This window comes from Phascolarctos cinereus, unplaced genomic scaffold (assembly GCF_003287225.1).
Source record: "Phascolarctos cinereus isolate Bilbo 61053 unplaced genomic scaffold, phaCin_HiC Scaffold_2;HRSCAF=192, whole genome shotgun sequence".
NCBI classification, from domain to species: Eukaryota; Metazoa; Chordata; class Mammalia; order Diprotodontia; family Phascolarctidae; genus Phascolarctos; species Phascolarctos cinereus.
In genome coordinates, this window is record NW_027555625.1 from 239,038,179 (window position 1) to 239,057,010 (window position 18,832).

General features: G+C 41.0%; 1 protein-coding gene across 1 annotated transcript; it reads left to right on the top strand.

Annotated features, from left to right (window-relative positions):
- The first annotated feature begins 729 nt into the window (after positions 1 to 729).
- FAM210B (family with sequence similarity 210 member B) lies at positions 730 to 17,808 on the top strand. Its single transcript, XM_020981410.1, has 3 exons — positions 730 to 1,166; positions 13,004 to 13,176; positions 14,661 to 17,808. The coding sequence occupies exons 1-3, from the start codon at positions 867 to 869 to the stop codon at positions 14,875 to 14,877; spliced, it is 690 nt and encodes a 229-aa protein (XP_020837069.1). The 5' UTR covers positions 730 to 866; the 3' UTR covers positions 14,878 to 17,808.
- The last annotated feature ends 1,024 nt before the right edge of the window (positions 17,809 to 18,832 follow it).

Consider the following 18,832-nt stretch of genomic DNA (forward strand, 5'->3'; position numbering starts at 1 on the left):
GTTTTGCTGAAGATAAATTCAAAGGTTCCCTCCAGATCTAGATGTATCACTTTAAGGTCCCAGGGGTGTAGATTTAAAAGGGACTTCAGAGACCACCTAGTGACTAGATCCTAGTCCAGTCCCCTCACCTTACAGATAAGGAAACTGAGGGCCAAAGGTTGCACATGGAATGTCAGAGGTGGGGTTTGAATCCATCTCCAATGCCAAGGGCAGCTAGGAGGCTCATCTGATAATGCTCTGGGCCTGGAATCAGGAAGACTCATCTCCCTGAGTACAAATCTGGCCTCAGACACTGTGACCCTGGACAAGTCACTTGACTTCTGCCTGCCTCGGTTTCCTCATCTGTAAAACGAACCGGAGAAGAAATGGCAAACCACGCCGGTATCTTTGCCAAGAAATTGGGTCAGGAAGAGTCAAACACCACTGAACAACAACAACAAACCTTGAAGCCAAAGCTAGGGGTGCTTTGCACTACACTTTGCATTCTTCTTAGTTCTAACATTTTAAAGCTTGGTGAAGAAGGTCCCGTTCCCCTCCAATAAGCAGCCAAAAACAACTTTAATCTGCCCCATTTTACAAGTTTACAATCCTATTTCTAGGTCCACCTTCCGCACCCCACACGGCCTCCTCGGATCAGCACAACCTCCCCCCATCCCCTCGGCCTGCCTCCGTCGCCCGGGACATAGGAGGCACGGTCACTTTAAGGAGGGAGGAGGGGACCTACTGGGAGACACCCACTTGGCCCAGATCCCGGGAGGGAAAAGGGGAAGGGGGAGTGGCAGGACGGGGCGGGCCGGGCTGGGCCGGGCCAGAGAGGTGGTCCCTGGATCTCCAGCTTGCTCGCTCTGACCCCGCGGGACTGCGTCATGGTTTGGCCTCTGGCTGCGGTCGCGGGCAGGAGGGCAGTTGGGCTCCGACTCGGACTCCGCCAGGGGCCTCTCCTAGGCAGCCCCTTCGGGCCCGTTGCTCCCTTGGCCCCGCGCCTTCTGCTCCTGCTCGGGCCTAGCCCCATGCACGCACAAATAAGCTTCCTTGGAACAGGAGGCAGTGGCGGCAGCCGCAGCAGCAGCAGCAGCAGCGGTAGTCCTGGTAGCAGCAGCAGCAGCAGCAGCACCAGCAGCAGCAGCCTAGTCGATAGCAGCAGCTCGGGCAGCGCCGGCCCCCAAGTAAGCGCCCCGGGCATTCCAGCCCTTCTCTCCACCTCCTCCACCCCCGACCCCATCCCTAGGCTTTGGGCACTAAGGTCCATCCGGTGCCCCCCTCCACCCTTCTCCGGCTCCACTGGAGAGGGATTGCAAGCCCCAGATTCCCTGCTTACCTCCTCCCCACCCCCCACTACTTAGGGAGGTACGAGATAGGTAACCTCGTGTGGTTCCGTGTACCCACTGCTTTGGAATAGGATCGAGGAAAGAAAGAAGCACTTTATTATTGGTTCTCACCACTACCCTGTGAGATAGGTGCTACTATTATTCCATGTTACAGATAAGGCAACCAAGGAAGACAATATAAGTGACTTGCTCAGGTTCGAATAACTATTAAGCTTCTAAGGTTGAATTTGAACTCGGATCTGCCTGACTCCTGGGCCTTCCCTCTATCCTTGCTCCATATAGCTGCCTCTGAAGGAAGGATGGGATCGGTATACCCCCGGAGTGGGACTGGTAGAAGTGAATGGTTAAAAAAAAAGCACCTAACTTAATGCCAATGCCATTCAACTTGTATTTATTAAGCACATACTATAGTCCCGATACCTTGGAGAGAAGAGGGTAGGCATTTATCTAGTGCCACTATGTGCAAGGCCATTTACAAATATTATTTCATCTGATGCATATGTTGTTATTAATCCCCATTTTATGGTTGAGGTTACTGAGGCAAACAAGTTAAGTGACTTTACCAGGTGTCTTCCTGACTCCAAGCTCAGCTCAATGCCTCATTAAGAGATTTCACATAGGTCCTGCTCTCTTGGAGGTAATGTACTGGAGGGCAGCATCAGGAACCAAATAACTTCTAATATAAGGAAAAATAAGGTAAGTTTAAAGGAGAGATGGAAGGAGTGGTCCTGGGCAGGGTCAGGGGAGGCTTCAGAGACAAATTGACAGAGGGTCATGGAAAGAATATGAGTAAAGCTTCCTAACTAGGAGAATTCAAGAGAAAAAGGAAGAGAAGTTTAGTGCTGTCCAGACACTTATTAGCTGTTTAACCCAGGATAAGACATTTAACTTCTGAGACCTTCAATTCTCTCCTCTAAAATCACAGTAAAAAATACTTTCCTACCTGTCTCATAGGATTGTTTTGAGAAAAGTACTTTGTAAACTTTAAAACACTGTCAATAAAATGTGTAGTAGTGTCATTCTCCTCTTACTCAGTGATCCTGAAATTTTTCAAAACAGAACCTAGTAAGAGGATTGGGGCTGGGGGGGGGGGGGTAAGGAATAGGAAACTTACTCAGAGTTATCTCCTGAGTCAGGAAATCTGTGTTTTAGTCCCAGCTCTGCTCCAGACTCCCAATACTGAACTCTGGACCATGCCTTCCTCTGATAAACAAACTGAATAGACTACACTAATGGGACCGGGATCTGTCTTCCCCACCCCCACCCCCCCAGGCCTGCCATCCTTTTATTGTCTGAAGTTTACTGAGGACCTTGACTGAGGCTTCATAGACTCTTGTAGTGGGTCAGTCTGCCAGAATTAGAGCTGAAAAGGCCTTTGGTATCTAATCAACCTCAAAGAATCGTTGTTTTGTGTGTGAGAATTTAGTCGGCTGTCTAGCCTTATAGATTAGCCTTCCTCCTGTCAGCTCTAGACTTCAGATCCATGCTGATTAGAACGTCCCTCAATGAGAGCCTGGGAAAGAGTTGAAAGTCTTGGTCAACAATCTAGAAAAAAAATATAGTGGAAAAGCTGGTTGTGGTTGTACTGCTGAACCAGATGGGAAAGAGTTTGTTTTGACACTCTCATGAGATACAGTCCTTGATTTCAGAACAAACTGTTGGGCACACAAAGTAAGTGAAGTGAGTTTTAGTTGTTTAATACACACACACACACACACACACACACACACACACACACACACACACAGAGTAGAAGGTGGGAGTAAGCATAAATGATAGCTCGAAAGCCTGAAAGCTTCTGATAGCACCTCCTATCTCCCTAAACCCTGAACACTTGAGACTACTTCAGTTGTGATGGAGAGATTCGGCTCTACATAATCCAGCTCAGCTTTGGGGCACTTGCACTCAGGGGCTCTCTCTCTCTCTCTCTCTCTCTCTCTCTCTCTCTCTCTCTCTCTCTCTCTCTCTCTCTCTCTCTCTCTCTCTCTCTCTCTCTCTCTCCTCTTCTCCTGCTCCTTCCCCCTTTCTCTATCTTTCTTCCCCCACCTCCACCCCTGTCTCCTCTGCCTCTCTCACACTCAGACAGTATAAAACAGACCATCCCTTTATTTACAAAAGGGAATTTTTAGAATTTAGATTTAGATTTAAAATTTAGAAGGGAATCTTCAACTAGTAAGTACAAGGTACAGAGTCCATACTGAATAGTGCCTGTCTGGGGGGCGTGAATAAAATTAAAGAAATGAGTTAGATCTCCAAAGAGACACTCTCAGCAGAGCTAAAGCAGCCGCTAAACTCTAGCCCAAGGAGTGGGGGAGGCATAATATAATGAGTAGGAGCCAGACTTGGAATCAGGAAGACATGGATTCAAATCCTGCCTCTGGTGATTACTAGCTGTATGATGACGGGAAAGTCCCTTAATCTCTCTGATCCTGAGTTGCTACTTATGGGGTTGTCTTTAGGCCCAAGTTAGATAATGTGTTTAAAGGGCTTTCTAGACCTTAGAGTACTTTATAACCATCATTAGAAATTGTTATTGTTAGCTCTTTTCCCATCCTGAGGCTATAGATAGCAGTTTTCAACCACAGACACCCTGAATATGGCTGCTGAATAAGGTCTTTGGCCACATGTATGTTAGGAGGCCTCTTCAGCTTCTCCCACTCGCTGTGCATCCATCAGCCTGCCCAGTGTGATGTTTACCCAGCTTTCTCATCCATCTGCCCAGCTCCAGAATCTCCAAAAGGGAAAACTGATCTGTTTCACATCACAAAGCCTGACCCCAGAGGCCAGCTTTCAGATGCAGCTATGTCTCTGAATATCCTTGCCCATCTTAGAGCAGTGGCATAGGCAGATGGGTATCCAGGGAGAATGGCAGATGCTGCCCCATACCCCATGCTTTTCACTGCTTCCTTCTAGTTTCTAAACAGAGGAAGAGGAGCATGATACAGTGGGGAAAGTACTGTTTTTTTAGTCTTGGGATCTGGATTTGATCCTGGCTCTTCCACTTAGTGCCTGTATATCTCTAGACAAGTCATTTTAAGCTTCCTAAACTGCCATTTGCTCAGCTCTAAAATGAGGAGGTTGGCTGGGGTGAGGAACCTTCAGCGTCGAGACTACATATGGACCTCCAGGTTTTCACGTTTGGCCCTTTGAATCCAAACTTCACAGAACAAATCCCCTTAATAAAAGGATTTGTTCTGTAAAACTTGGACTCTGTCAAAAGGCCTCACCCAAGGACCCAGAAGGCCACGTATGGCCTCGAGGCCCAGGTTCCCCATCCCTGAATCTCTGAAATTTCTTCCAATTCTCAATCCACGATCCTGGGCAAATTGTATTTTCAGGCTGATTTCTGCAGACATCTAGCACCAGACAAGAGTATATACAGTTTAACATTAGCATAAGACCTGGTAGGCATTCAGCTGAATGAATGGATAATTAGTCAGCCTAAGCAAAGCTTTGGCAAACAAATATAAGGTTATGAAGAAGGGAGGAATATGATTCAATCAAATATAAGTTATTCAGGAGTGCAGAGTAGGTAAGAGTTAATTTCACCTAAATTCTAAATGTTTTTTGCCTTATATAGTTTTTTTTTGTGGGGTCCTGAGAAAAGTTGCATAGATCCAAAAAAAAAAGTACACTAAACTACTCTATCGTAAAGAACACCATCTAACAGTCTTTTCTTTGTAAATATTAAATGCCCATTGGAGGGAAGAGGAGAGGAAATAAATAGAATTTTTTTTAATATCTTCCCTCTAAATCAGGGTTTCTTAACCTGAGGGGCTCGAGAACTCCACAGCACTCTGTGAATAGATTTCAGAGGGTCCAGGGACTTAGATGAGAAAAAAGATAACATCTTTATTTTTCATTTTCCTTTAAGTGAAATCCAGGATTTCCTTCAGTTAAAAAAAAATTATTCCAAGAAAGTGTCCTTGGTTTTCACCAGACAGTCACACGGGTTCATTACACAAAAAAAGGTTAAGAACCCCTGCTGTAAACCATCAAGTTGTCTCTCTTTCTCCTTGAATTTTAAAAGCCTTGCTCTTGATTTGTAGGGACTGAAATAACAACCCCCTGGGATAACCGGAACAACATGTATTGAAATTATGTCAGTTCTATAGTGAAATGTCAGAGAAAGAAAAGGTCTTTAGAATGGCCAGAATATCATATCAGACTGAATACTTGCTGCACTTTTTCCCAGAAATCTAACTTGTATAAAAATTGTGTGACCTAAAATGGGTGTGACTTTTTTCCCATACATTCATGTTTTTTTTTTCCTTTCAAAAGATCTTTTTTGAGGGCTGGGGCATGTTGGAAGGCAGCCTATATTCATATTATTACTTTATATTTGTGATGTTCTGGAATGAAACTGCAGAGGGAATTTTAGATTGGGGGACAATTTAATTTTAATTAGCTAAATTCTATTTTGGCATCTATACCAAGTATTGAAAAGAATCCTTAAAGAAAAAGTGGTCCAAGCCTTAATTCCTTTGTAGACTCCAGTTTGGCATGTTACTTTACCAACAGAGAAACCTTCAATAAATCTTTAAATCTTCATTTAAGCAGACCTAAAGTAAAAATGGCCCTTATCTTCATTAAGACATGGCCGTGGGGCTCCATTCTGAAACCATCTTCTGTGTTAACCTAACCTCTATCATTTAACTCAGTGCCCATTGCATTTTGCACCATCCCCCTACAGAAATGAAATCCCTTGTGTGTACTGTAACTTGATTAATACAACTCTTTTTCTCTTTAAGATTAGCCTGATTTAGAGCTTAAAATACATAGTAAAGACTTTAGTTGGCACTATCCAAGGCAGGAACATGAGAGAGACAGCACCTTATGAGAATTGTGGATTAAGAAAGAAAGACCCAGTAGTTCTGGACTCAGAATACTTTTATTCCTATTTCTATTGCTCTGTTGAACTAAAATGAGGGCAGGCTAAAATGTTCAGCAAAGTGTTACCTGTTCACATCCCACGTACTCTTTTGTATTCACATAAAACATTTTATTAAAGTCTATCCCTGTGATGAAATTCCTGTCCACAACCACTGTCAGGTCCTCTTTGGATCTCCTGTTGGGTGCTGGGTTCTAATCCCAGAAGCTCTGCCATTTTCCTAGCCAGTATTATTTAGGGTAAGACCTTTTACTGTTCTAGAGGGGTTTTTTCCCCTTCTGTAAACTTAAGTGAGTTGGGCTAGATGATCTTTAAGATCCCTTGAAGCCCCCAAATTCTGATTCTGTGCTTAACGCTGGTCAATAATTTAGTCAACGAGTATTTCTTAAGAGCCTACTGTGTATTAGGCACTGTGCTAGTCTCTGGTGACACAAATATAAATAATGAAACACTCCTTGCCCTCAGTCTACAGCACTGTGAAACTATAGCAACAAAATAGAAGTGGTTCCTATCAAAGAATTTTTTTTTCTTTTGCTTTTTTTAATATCAGAAATTTTGACAGTTTTCATTCTGGAGTAAAGTCTATGAGCTACATAAACTGTCACAATATGTACTCAAGACCCTTTAGTCTCAGGTTCCTCCCTCCCTAAACCATAGTCTGGAACCGGAGTTCAGCATGTGTCCTGCAGGCAGCAGGGTCCCCACCCCTGGTCTGGAAGCATAGGTGGAAGCTACGGTAATCCAGAAGCATCAGGGAAGAAGGAGGGTGAGGCAGAATAAGGAATGGAACAAAGAACTGTGAAAAATAGTGGAGAGAGGGCCTTAGAAAACCACATATCCGGGGCTGGCAGTGTCTTTGACACCTCTGGTAATGGTGTTATTGTTGTTGTTCGTCCTTTGTGGGACTGATGTCATCAGCAGGGTGCCGTCTTGACTTGCCCGTGAACTGGATCTAAGTGAGACAGAGCTGTTCGAAGTCATCAGCCTCACTCCTCCAGAGTCGTTGGAGTCCAGTGGCAAGACAGATAGGTCAGGACAACTGGCGATGGCCCAGGTGCAGTGGGAGACCTTGGCCTATTTAAGCTAAGGTCTTTCGCAGGTCTCAGTTTGTCTGAAGCAACACCCATTCAGTAATTAAAGACTGAGTAAGGAACTGAAAGAATACATCAAATGGAGGATGTCCTAAAAAATCAGGTCTGACACTAATATAGCCCAAGAAGGCTGAAAGGCCCCGTGCAGTTCATCAGGTGCTTGTGAGGTATGTAGTATGTATGGTGTAGGATAACTATCTAGCACAGACCCCTCTCCTCCCATTAAAATGCCAAATGAATTGGGTCCCTTCAAAAGCTCATAGAAGATGATGAAGTAAAGGTAATTATACTTTTCTTCAAATACAGTTAAGGGAATAGGCATGTCTAGGTCATTTACACAACAGTCACACTGTCTGCCTTCTTAATTTATACATGCTTCATGCACTGTAGTCTTTTTTGACCCAGAAATTCTATAAGATAACTCATTTCAGTAAGTACCTGCTGTGTCACTATGCTAAATGCTAGGGTTATAAAAACAAAACAGGAGCTTACCAACTAGTACAAGCTACAACTTGCAAACAGCGAAGTAATGTGAAGAAAGAAAGCAATGTGATGTAAGTAATGTGAAGAAAGAAAATAAGAGAATCAGGAGATGGCACAGGAGTGGAATCTTGTATGGAGTGGGAGGCATGGGAGACCAGCCTTTGCAAAGGCCTGCCTGAAGACAGGAGATGAAATGCCAGGGAACACCCTGGGGAGTGGAAAATAATGTAAATATCCAAGTGTCCATAGAATTTGGTCTGCTTGTTTAATGTAAATGGAACTAAGGCCTCATCCTTCATAGCTCTACTCCTTGCTAATATATGTTTTTTAAATTTTCATCAGTTATTCATTAGGAATATTGGTCTATAGTTTTCTTTACCTGTTTTGACTCTCCCTGGTTTGGACATTCAGGCCACATTTATATCATAGAAGAAATTTGGTAGGACTCCTTCTTTTCCTGTTTTTCCAAATACTTTATGTAATATTAGAATTAGTTGTTTTTTAAAGGTTTGATAGAATTCCATCATAAATCCATCTGGCCTTGAAGGTATTCTTTTTTCCTTTGAGGGTTCATTTATGGCTTATTCAAGTTCATTTTCTATGTTGTCTTCTATTTCTTGTTCTGTTAATCTGGGCATTTTATATTTTTGTAAATATTCATCCATCTCATTTAATTGTCAGTTTTATTGGCATATAAGTTGGATGAAATAGTTCACAATAAATTTATTTTTTTCATTGAGAACTCGCCTTTTTCATTTTTGATGCTGGTAAGTTAGAGGCAGCTAGATGGTGCAGTAGATAGAGCACCAGCCCTGAAGTCAGGAGGACCTGAGTTCAAATCCTACCTCAGACCAAACACTTGACACTTACTAGCTGTGTGACCCTGGGCAAATCACTTAATCCCAATTGCCTAAAAAAAACTTAAATTAAAAAAAAAAGTGAATTGGGTTTAAGGCTCTGATAAGTATGGCAAATAGGACATTATCCACATCACTAATATCTGGGTTTTTGTTGTTTTTTTAGTCATGGCTTTCAGATTGTCTGAAGTTTCTTAAATTCTCCTTCTAGGTCAGTTATTTTTACCATAAAATAACTTATATTTTCTTCTATTCTTTCAGTCTTTTGACTTTGTTTTAATATTTCTTGATGCCTAATGGAGTCATTGGTTTCCATTTGGTTCATTTTAATGTCAGGGAGTTTGTTGCTTAGGTTAAGTTTTAGACCTCTTGTGCCAAGCTTTTAATTCTATTTCCAATTCTTTCTTCCATGACTTTCATTTCTTTTCCAATTTATTTATTCTAGCCCTATAAATTTTCTTCATAAAAACATTTTTAAAAATATTCGTGGCAGCTCTTTTTGTGGTGGCAAAGAATTGGAAATTGAGAGGATGCCCATCAATTGGGGAATGGCTGAGCAAGTTGTGGTATAGGAATGTAATGGAATACTATTGTGCTATAAGAAATGATGAACAGGCTGACTTCAGAAAAACTTGGAAAGACTTATATGGTCTGATGCTGAGTGAAGTGAGCAGAACCAAGAGGACTTTGTACACAATAACAGCCACATTATGTGATGACTAACATTGTTAAACTGACCCTTTCTCAGCATTACAAGGATCTAAGACATCTCCAGAGGCCTTGGAATGGAAAATGCTGTCCACATCCAAAGAAAGAACTATGGAAGTCGAAGCGCTATCATTTATTTTTACCTTCTGTTGAGTTTTGTTTCATCTTTCTGATGGTTCCTCCTATTGGTTTTAATTTTTACTTACAACTTCACTAATGTGAAAATATGTTTAATAGGAATGTAAATGTAAAGCCCATATCAGATTGTGTGCCATCTTGGAGAGGGTGGGAGGGAGGAAGGGGGAGAAAAATTTTCAACTCAAAAGCATATGGAAGTGATTATTGATAAATCAAAATACATTAATAAAATTTTAAAAAACATTTAAAAAAACATTTAAAAAAATTTTAGCTCTTGCTTCATGTCTTCTAGGAATTTTAGCTGAATTTGTGCCCAAGCAATGTTTTTACTTTCTTTGTAGATATTTTGGAATCATTACTCTGCTTCTAGGTTTGAATGTTAAGCATCCCTGTCGCCATAGGTCTTTACTGTAGGATTCTTTGTTTGTTTGTTTGCTAATTCTTCAAGCCTATTTCTTGACTTCTGATTTTTGTGTTAGGGCCAGGCTCTGAGCACTTCTGGAGAGAATGTCTGGGCTATTCCTGTTGCTGCTTTCTTGGGGTATTGAGCATTATTGTATTCAAGGATCCCAGAGGCTGGGGAACTTCCAGAGTGACTTTTTTTCACCTCCTGGTGTGAATACTACAAGTTCCTGACCTGGGTTTGGGTCTGAGTAATGTGGCTGTGGACTTACCCTGCTTAGAGTTCCAGTAGACTGCTGATGGACTCAGCCATCATCAACCAGATGGACATCTCTGGAGGTTCAGAGTGACAGCACTGCAGGCTCCCCTTTGCTTTGGGATTCAAACCAGTTCCTGGGGGCAGAGACACAACAGGAACTCACTCTTTACTCAGTGTGCAACTTGAAAACCACAATCACTCCCTAGGCACAGGTTCCCTCCTCAGTCTGCCCTGGATCTGTGGCTCAAAACTGAGTTACAAAGTTGCCAGTTGAGTTGTTTCTGCACCCTGCACAAGACCTGAGACCTCTTCTTACCCTACTACACATGTTCTCTTCCCTGGACTGCTCTGTGTTGCTTGATTCACTTCTCCTTACTCATCCTCACTTCTGCAATTTTCCTGCTCTGAATAGGAGATGTCAAGATAATTCTGGTAGTACCTTTGGCCCCATTGAGACTCAGGTGATATTTACTTCTGTCTATGGGAAACTTCAAATAGGTGTGTCTTGCCTGGCTGAGGCCGGGGTTACGTACAGTAAGACTGAAAATCTCTGTTCAGTTTCTCACTCCCATCTCTCCACTTCAAGATCCCAATTCCAGGTCTCCACAGCCCTCTCCTAAAAAAGTAAGTCAGGCCTTTCTGGGATCACAGATCAGAAATCCAATATCCAGTGTCAAAGCTGGGGAAGAAAAACTTTGGGAGTATTGATTCTGTCCTGTTGTCATTCACTGTTGTTCAGTTATCTCAGTCGTGTCTAACTTTTCATAACCCCTATTTGGGGTTTTCTTGTTAAAGATACTGGAGTGGTTTACCCTTTCCCTTTCCAGCTCATTTTACAGATGAGGAAACTGAGGCAAACAGGGTTAAGTGAGTTGCCCAGGGTCACAGGGCTAATAAGTGTCTGAGGCCAGATTTGTGCTCAAAAGATGCATCTTCCTGGTTTCAAGCCCAGTGCTCTATCCACTGCACCACTTGGCATCATTCACTGTGAGTCCCTTTTATGTAGAAACTTGCTTTTGTGAGAGTTCTCCCTCAGGTATCTTGGTGTCCTCCCCAAAAGGAGCCCTGACACTGCTGTTTGTTTGACTTCTCCTTTCCCCCAGGTACTTTTAAAGTCTATCCATTTGAGCCATAATATAGGCAACCGCAAAGAGCATGATAGCCTTAGGGAAAACACTGGTAGCAAAGTCAATAAATGAAAGTAACTGCTTATACTAACAGTCAATTGGCATCTATCTTGAGGGTCTCTTAGACTTCAAGAAATTGTTGCCCCCTATTAAAGAACAGCAGGCTAGAGTGGAAATAACACTGGGGAACAGAATAAGCATTTATGTAGCACCTACTATGTGCCAGGCATTGCTCACAACATTTTTAGAAATATTACCTCATTTTCATCCTTATAACAACTCTGGGAGATAGGTGCTTAATATTCTCCTCATTTTACAGATGAGGAAACTGAGAGAAAAAGAGGTCAAGTGACTTGCCCAGAGTCTCACAGTTAGCAGATGTCTCAGACTGGATTTGATCTCAGGTCTTCCTGACTCCCAGCCAGTTCTGTATCCACCATACCACCAGTAGCCTCACTGGATTCAAAGTCAGTAGACCTGGATTCTACTTTCAATATGGTTCCTTACAAATCTTTTTTGTTTTAGGCAAGTCATTTTCCGTCTTTGGGCAATAGTTTGTTACTTTGTAAAATGAGGAGATGGGAGCAAATGATGTCTCAGGTGCCCTTCCAGCTCTAAAATCATGTGTTCTTAAAAATATTTGATCAACAAGCATTTTTTAAGTTCTTAACAGGCACTATGCTAAGCCCCGGGGGTACAAAGAAAGGGGTAAACTGTTCAAAACCCTCAGAGAGTTCACATTCCAGTGAGGGAGACAACCTATAAATAATTAGGTACATACAAGATACCTGTAGATAGATGGTACAGCAGATAGGGCACTGGCCCTGGAGTTAGGAAGAGCTGAATTTAAATCCTGACTAACTAGATGTATGACCCTGGACAAGTCACGTAACACGTAAGTGTCTCAATTTCTTCATTTTTAAAATAAGGATGATAATAGCACCTACTTGCCAGGCTTGTTGTGAAAATTAAATGAGATGCTTGTGAAGTGCTTAGCAAACTTCAACATGTAATATAAACGCTGTTGTTGTTATTATTATACATACGAGTGGATGGAAGTAAATCTGAGGGAAGGCATCTCTAGCTCTGAGTGCTGGGGAGGGATCAAGACAGGCCTCCAACAGAAGGTGACATTGAGCTGAATGTGGAAGGAAGCCAGGGATTCTTGAAGATAAAAATGAGGGGTGAATTCTAGGCATTGAGGATAGCCAATGCAAAGACACAGAGAGAGGGTGTTGTTTGGTAGAAGTAGCAAGCAAGTCAGTGCAATAAAAGGCATCTAAACAGAGCAACCTAATCATAATAAAGTTATTACTTTACTTTAAATAATCATTTAATTTACAATTATAATTTATTACTTTAAAAAATATTATTTATTATTATTTATTTACATAGTAATAAAGACTTCCACATAGTAAGCTCTGTATAAATGTTAGCTATTTTTATTATTATTAAAGTGCTTAGCACAGTGCCTGGCACATAGTAAGCTCTATATAAATGTTAGGTATTATTATTAAATTAGCGGAGATAGGACTAGAATCTAGTCTAGGACTCCCAGTCCAGGGTTTTTCCCACAATATTTCTGCTCTGATACTTCACAGAATTTTTTTGAGAATCAAATTGAGATAATGTGTCTGAAAGCCCTCTATACAAGGTCAGACGTTATTACTATTCTTATACCTATTCTAAATTTCTAAGCTTTCTCCTATTTGTATACAGGACCCAAAGAAAACAGAGAGAGCACCCACAGACTCCAGCATTATGGATGAGAACAAACAAAGCAAACGCCAGCAGCTGAAAAAGGTTTTTAAAGAATATGGAGCTGTAGCTGTTTCATTGCATATTGGGATCTCATTAACATCTTTGGGAATATTCTACTTGGTTGTTTCAAGGTATGGCCTTTGTTCTTTAAGAATTGCATCAGGAAGAGAGACAAAAGGATAGTGAGCTGACTGTGGAGATAGGAGAACCTGGGTTGAGTTCCCATCTCTGACGTATGTACTTCTGAGGCCCTGCACAAATTGCTTAACCTCTGACCTACTCCCAGCAGATTTTCTGAGATCATAAATCGCAGAGAAGCTGCTAAAGGCAATTTCATAACCACTGAAATCTCAGGCCTGGTTCCACCCACTCCTTCCCCTCCCATTCCTCCGCCCCCCAAAAAAGCGTTTCAAGTAAGGACTGCAACCTAAATTATTTAATTATTTAAAGCTACCAGTGACTTCTGACACTTTTTTGACAGCAAACTGTCTTTTTTCCAATACAGTAGAAAGAGCACTGGACATGAGTATAGGTCTTATATAGGATCCTACAATTTAAGATTCTTACTTAGATATTATTTATCATTGTTAAATATTATATACACACACACACATATGCATGGGTGTGTGTGTACAGTGTATATGGTTATTTTCATGTTGTTTCCTCCATTAGAATAGGACCTCTCTGAGGAGCGGGAACCATGTTTTTGTCTTTACTTTGCATCCACAATGCTTTGCATACTGAGTGCTTAATAAATGCTTTTTGACTGACTTACAATAGCATTTATCTCAAATGGTTGTTGTGTGGATCAAATGAAATAATATATTTAAAGCATTTTTCAAACCCTAAGGATATATATGTGTGTGTATACATATACATTAAGCTGCTGTCATCACCCACCATCATCAGTATTAGTTGAAGAAGCCTTAGAAATCATCGAGATTATTTTCTTCATTTTACAAAGGAGGAAACTGAGATCTCAAGATGTTGATTTGGCCCAGGGTAACATAGGAAGTACAACCAGCCATAATTTGAACCCAGGTTCTCTGATTGCAAGTCCAATGTGCTTTCCACATTCCCACCATCCACAACACAAGATGCACACCTTCCTTCCCCCTACCCCAGACAACCCCCTCCACCCAACCAACTCCCATCCCAGATGTTTGCTCTCCACTTCCAGACGTGCACTTTCTCATATTCCCTCTCTAATGCTTCTCTTCACTTCCAGTCTGTAGCTGTAAGATCTAGAGGGAAGTACATCTCTTGAATCTCACTTTCTTCCACTATAAGCAAGGATAATATCCTTGCACTGCCTTCCTCAGAGGGTCATTGTGGGGAATAAGTGAGATAATGTAAATCAAGGTGCTTTGTACCCGAAACTTAACTGTATTAATTTATACTGTTAAAATGACAGCACCTATCATATAAGCATATGAATAAAAACTGAATTCATGCTGACTAGCATAGTTTTTGCTCATCTGGCTCTTCTCAACACTTACCACACTACAGGAAATTCTTTCTCTCACAGTTAAGTAGCCTCTAATAATAAGTATAATTCCCAAGGATTGAAGGGCCCTGTGGTGATAATTACATTTCTTATCTTTTTCTTTTCCAGTGGTGTAGATGTATCTTCCTTTCTCTTCAAACTCGGGTTTGCAGAATCGCTCCACGGCTCTAAGATTGTCACCGGCACTAGTACATTTGTGATGGCCTACGCTATTCACAAACTGTTTGCCCCAGTAAGAATTAGCATCACATTATTTTCTCTGCCACTAGTTGTCAGATACTTTCGGAAGGTGGGTTTTTTTAAGGCTTCAGGGAGCAAGCCTTGATTCATAAACACAGCATATAAACTTGTCTCTTAAGTCTTAAGCATTTTGGAGAGAGAGAGAGAGAGAGAGAGAGAGAGAGAGAGAGAGAGAGAGAGAGAGAGAGAGAGAGAAGAGAGTGTGTGTGTGTGTGTGTGTGTGTGTGTGTGTGTGTGTGTAAATCACTCATTACCATCCCTGGTTTTAAGCAGCTGTACTTGAAAAACAAATATCCACTTAACATTAACTACTATGAGTTTGGTATAAAAGAACCACACATACCCAAAGACTGCCAGACTGGGATGCAACAGCATAACTGAGTCAAGTACCCAGGTTGTGGCCTAGATAGGACAAGTCACCTTCTCTGGCCTCTTTTCCCTCAGTAAAATGAGGTGGTTGGACTCGATGATCTCTGAGCTCCTCTCTAATTCTTACACTCTGTGATAGAGTGAATGTCTGTACCTCCCATTATGTCAGCAGAACTTAAAGAAACTGACTGATCCTCAAATAGAATCACCAGGTAATTCAGTGAGAGGAGATTGATGAGTCTGCAAAAGCCTGAGGTAGGTTGGGAAGGAATAGGAAGGGGCCGCTGCTCTCTGAGTGAGTTTATAAAAAACAGTGATTGAAGCTTACTTTTAGAAATCCTGTCTTCTCTGATACTTGGCAGACTGCCTATGGCTAAATGTGGAATATTATTTCTGCAGAACAGCTGCACTTCTATGATTAATGATGGCAAATTTGAGGCTTGATACCATATAATCAGGGTCCAGATGAGCAGTCACACTTTAGTGACACTCATTAGTTTTGTTTTGGAACATTTAAAAAATAGTTCCTGGTAATGATTGCACTGACTTCCAATAGAGCACCTTGGAATGTAAACATTTCAGGATGCTGCCTTACTTTCATTAAGTTTTTTGGTGGATCGAGGCCTAGCTGCTATTGTGTTTCTTTATTCAGGTAAACTTGGAAGCATGTTTTCAGTAGTAGTCATGGCAATAAAGGGCCATTGAGCATCATTCATAGAAATCCTGAAATTAAAGGGATGTTAAACCTATCTGGTTTTACCTGGAATTGAACTTCTAGCAATATAGAGTCATGTGTCCCAGGGACCTTTCCATGTTAATAGATGACAATGAGAAAAAACAAACTCACAAAGTAGTAAATGAGAATTTGACCCTGACGTTTGTTTTAAATGTTGTTCTTGTCAACATATAGGTAAGTTACCACTTTGCAGCTAGGTGGTGCTATGAGTCAGCATCAAACTCCAGATCCTGCCTTAGACAGCCATATGACCCTGAGTGAGTCACTTAACTTTTTTCTGTCTCAGTTTCCTCATCTGCATCTAATAATAGCATCTAACTCCCAGAATTGTTGTGAGGATCGAATAAGATAAATATACATGAAATATACAGAACAAATAATCAGAAAGCTTTGGGCTCTGAGGGGAAGTTGTACTTTAGATATAAAAATTAACTTGCTAGATGTGTTATTTTATATGCTTTGCAAACCTTAACTATTATTATTGCTGGAAGAATCACTATGCAGAATTAGATGACTTTTCCCCTAGTTTTGTTTTGGTTTGGTTTTGTTTTTAAAGCAATCTGTCTCGCACTGAGTAGTCTTAAATGGCTATAGACCCTTGGTGTTCTGGATTTCAGGGAATTGTTCTTGTTCTAAAAGTAGGTCCACTAAAATGGATAATTTGTGAGCTAGTTTAAGACTTTGAGAATTAGTCATTTTCCTGTCTACCTTATACAGCAGAAACCACAAACTCCCCCTTAAAGGCTTGGTTTTACCTGGACAACAAAAGGGGGATGTGTGAAAATAATTAGTAAATTTGTACTTCCTGCCCTTCCATTCTACTCCCTGCATTTTACCTGCAAAACTGCTTTCAAAAGTTCAGATGCTTCAAGGACTGGAATTTAAGAATACCTTGTGGTACCAAGCTGCGTCAATTGATACAATGTATTTTTTATGTGTGTATGTGGTTGTTCATAAAGCGAAGAAAATAGTAGGCAAAAAATTTTATTTCAAAATAAAATTATAATCAAATTTTTGCATCAACTGATAGACCTGATTCTAGTGTTAAGGATTGTTGAGAGACTCTAATAAGAATGTTAAAATAAAGTACTTTATATTTGAAAAGTAGCATAAATCCCATTGTGGTATACTGTGCTTCAGAGACCCATGATTCCATCAGTGTGATAGGTACGACATCTCCTAACACAAAGCACAGCTGCCTGATGCTTTAAAAAAATTGTTGTGTGAATTTTTGTGGCTGAAAAAATTAAACACTTGGTCGTCCACCCACCAGCAATGACCACATTTAGTCCATCTCCAGGCACATACTCAAAGAGTTTTGTAGCTGGCACTTATGCTCCATTGGCCCAGCCTTCAGGAAGCCACGGTCATCTTCACATCACTGTGAGACATGAGGTGAAGATCTGAGTAAATGAAGAAAAAAACTCTTAAGTAATTGCAATGGTGATTACAATATTATCTCACCAAGTTAATTGCCATATTACTGTCTATCTGAGCCACCATTCCATTGAATTTTAATTCTCCTTTCCATAGTCAACGAGTAGAATGAGTAATCAGAAGGCTTTGGACTTAGGGAAATTGTACTTTATAAAAATTAACTTGCTTGATGTATAATTTTATATTTTCATAGTTGATTTTCAAGGAAATAATAAACAAAACTGGACTTCATTCTGCTTGCAAGAACAAACTAAGCCATTTTTTAAAAATCACCCAGTCAATTATGTTTTTGGGGAAAGTAGGATGTATAATGAAATATGTATAAATAGAGGAGGCATTTTTGTAAGGCATATTTTGTGTAATGGGAATATTTTTCATCTTAACAGTAATTATTTCTGATTTTAAAAGCAGTAGCTGAAGAAACTATATTGTACTATGGGTGTTGCAGAATTACAATAAAATGTTTTGTTAGCACCTGTTTGTTTTCTTATCTGGAGACTTTGTGAACTAACCTTCGAGAGTGAATTTGTTCCTTATGAAAACCCATGCACCCTATATATGTACTGTGAAAGGGCTGGATATAGAATCAGGAGACCTGAGTTGGAATCTTGGCTCAGATGCTTATTACAATGAGACCATGAGCAGGTCATTTACCTTCAATGGGCCTCAGTTTCCTCATCTGTAAAATGAGGGAATTGAACTAGATGTCCTCTAAAGTCTCTCCCAACTTTAAACCTATGCTACAAGCCACAAAACATGGCAAAAGGATGTAGACTTAACATTTTAAGCCAATGGTCTCTGAAGTGGGGTGTGTACCTGACACTAGTGTGGATTTGTGTGTTCAATCACAGGGTAGAAAAATGATTGTATCCCACCCTTTCCATGATAACATGTTATAGTGCTTGTCTCCAACACAACTACACCTAACTGTTACCCAGATTCTCCATGGCAGTAGCTATGCAGTTACCATTTAGAAAATCTATCCCTTTTCTCATCCTCTAGATCATGGTATGGCTGTGGAAGGCATTCCTTCCTCAGTAAGAGACCCACTTCCCATCTTAGTTGTGTGTGACATAGTAAGTCACCCAGGATAAGCAGGCATAGATGGGTTGTGATCTGCATTAGAGATCTCATTGCATTATCTTTCCCCCAGGCCAAACCCATCCCTCTACCAGACTTCCTTCTTACTCTTGAGAGCATCACCATCTTTCCAGTCACCCAGTTTCACAGCCTGTATCATCTTCAGCTCATTACCCTCCCTCATCCCACATATCCAGTCACTTGCGAAATCTTGTCATTTCTACCTCCATAATATCTCTTGAATCTGTTCTCTTTTCCTTTCTCACATAGCCATCACCCTAGTTCAATCCTTCATTACCTCTGACCTAGACTACTGTGATACCTTCCCAAAATGGTTTTCTCTACCCCATATCCAATTCTTTTATAGTCCCCTCTCCCATTCATTGACATGAGTTCCATCCTACTTCATTCCCTCATC

Bases quoted from the DNA above. Each gene is read 5' to 3' on its own strand.
- FAM210B (XM_020981410.1), top strand. From the start codon at position 867: ATGGTTTGGCCTCTGGCTGCGGTCGCGGGCAGGAGGGCAGTTGGGCTC. The intron at 1,167-13,003 runs GTAAGCGCCCCG...ATTTGTATACAG, and splicing joins CGGGCAGCGCCGGCCCCCAA to GACCCAAAGAAAACAGAGAG. The intron at 13,177-14,660 runs GTATGGCCTTTG...TTTCTTTTCCAG, and splicing joins TTCTACTTGGTTGTTTCAAG to TGGTGTAGATGTATCTTCCT.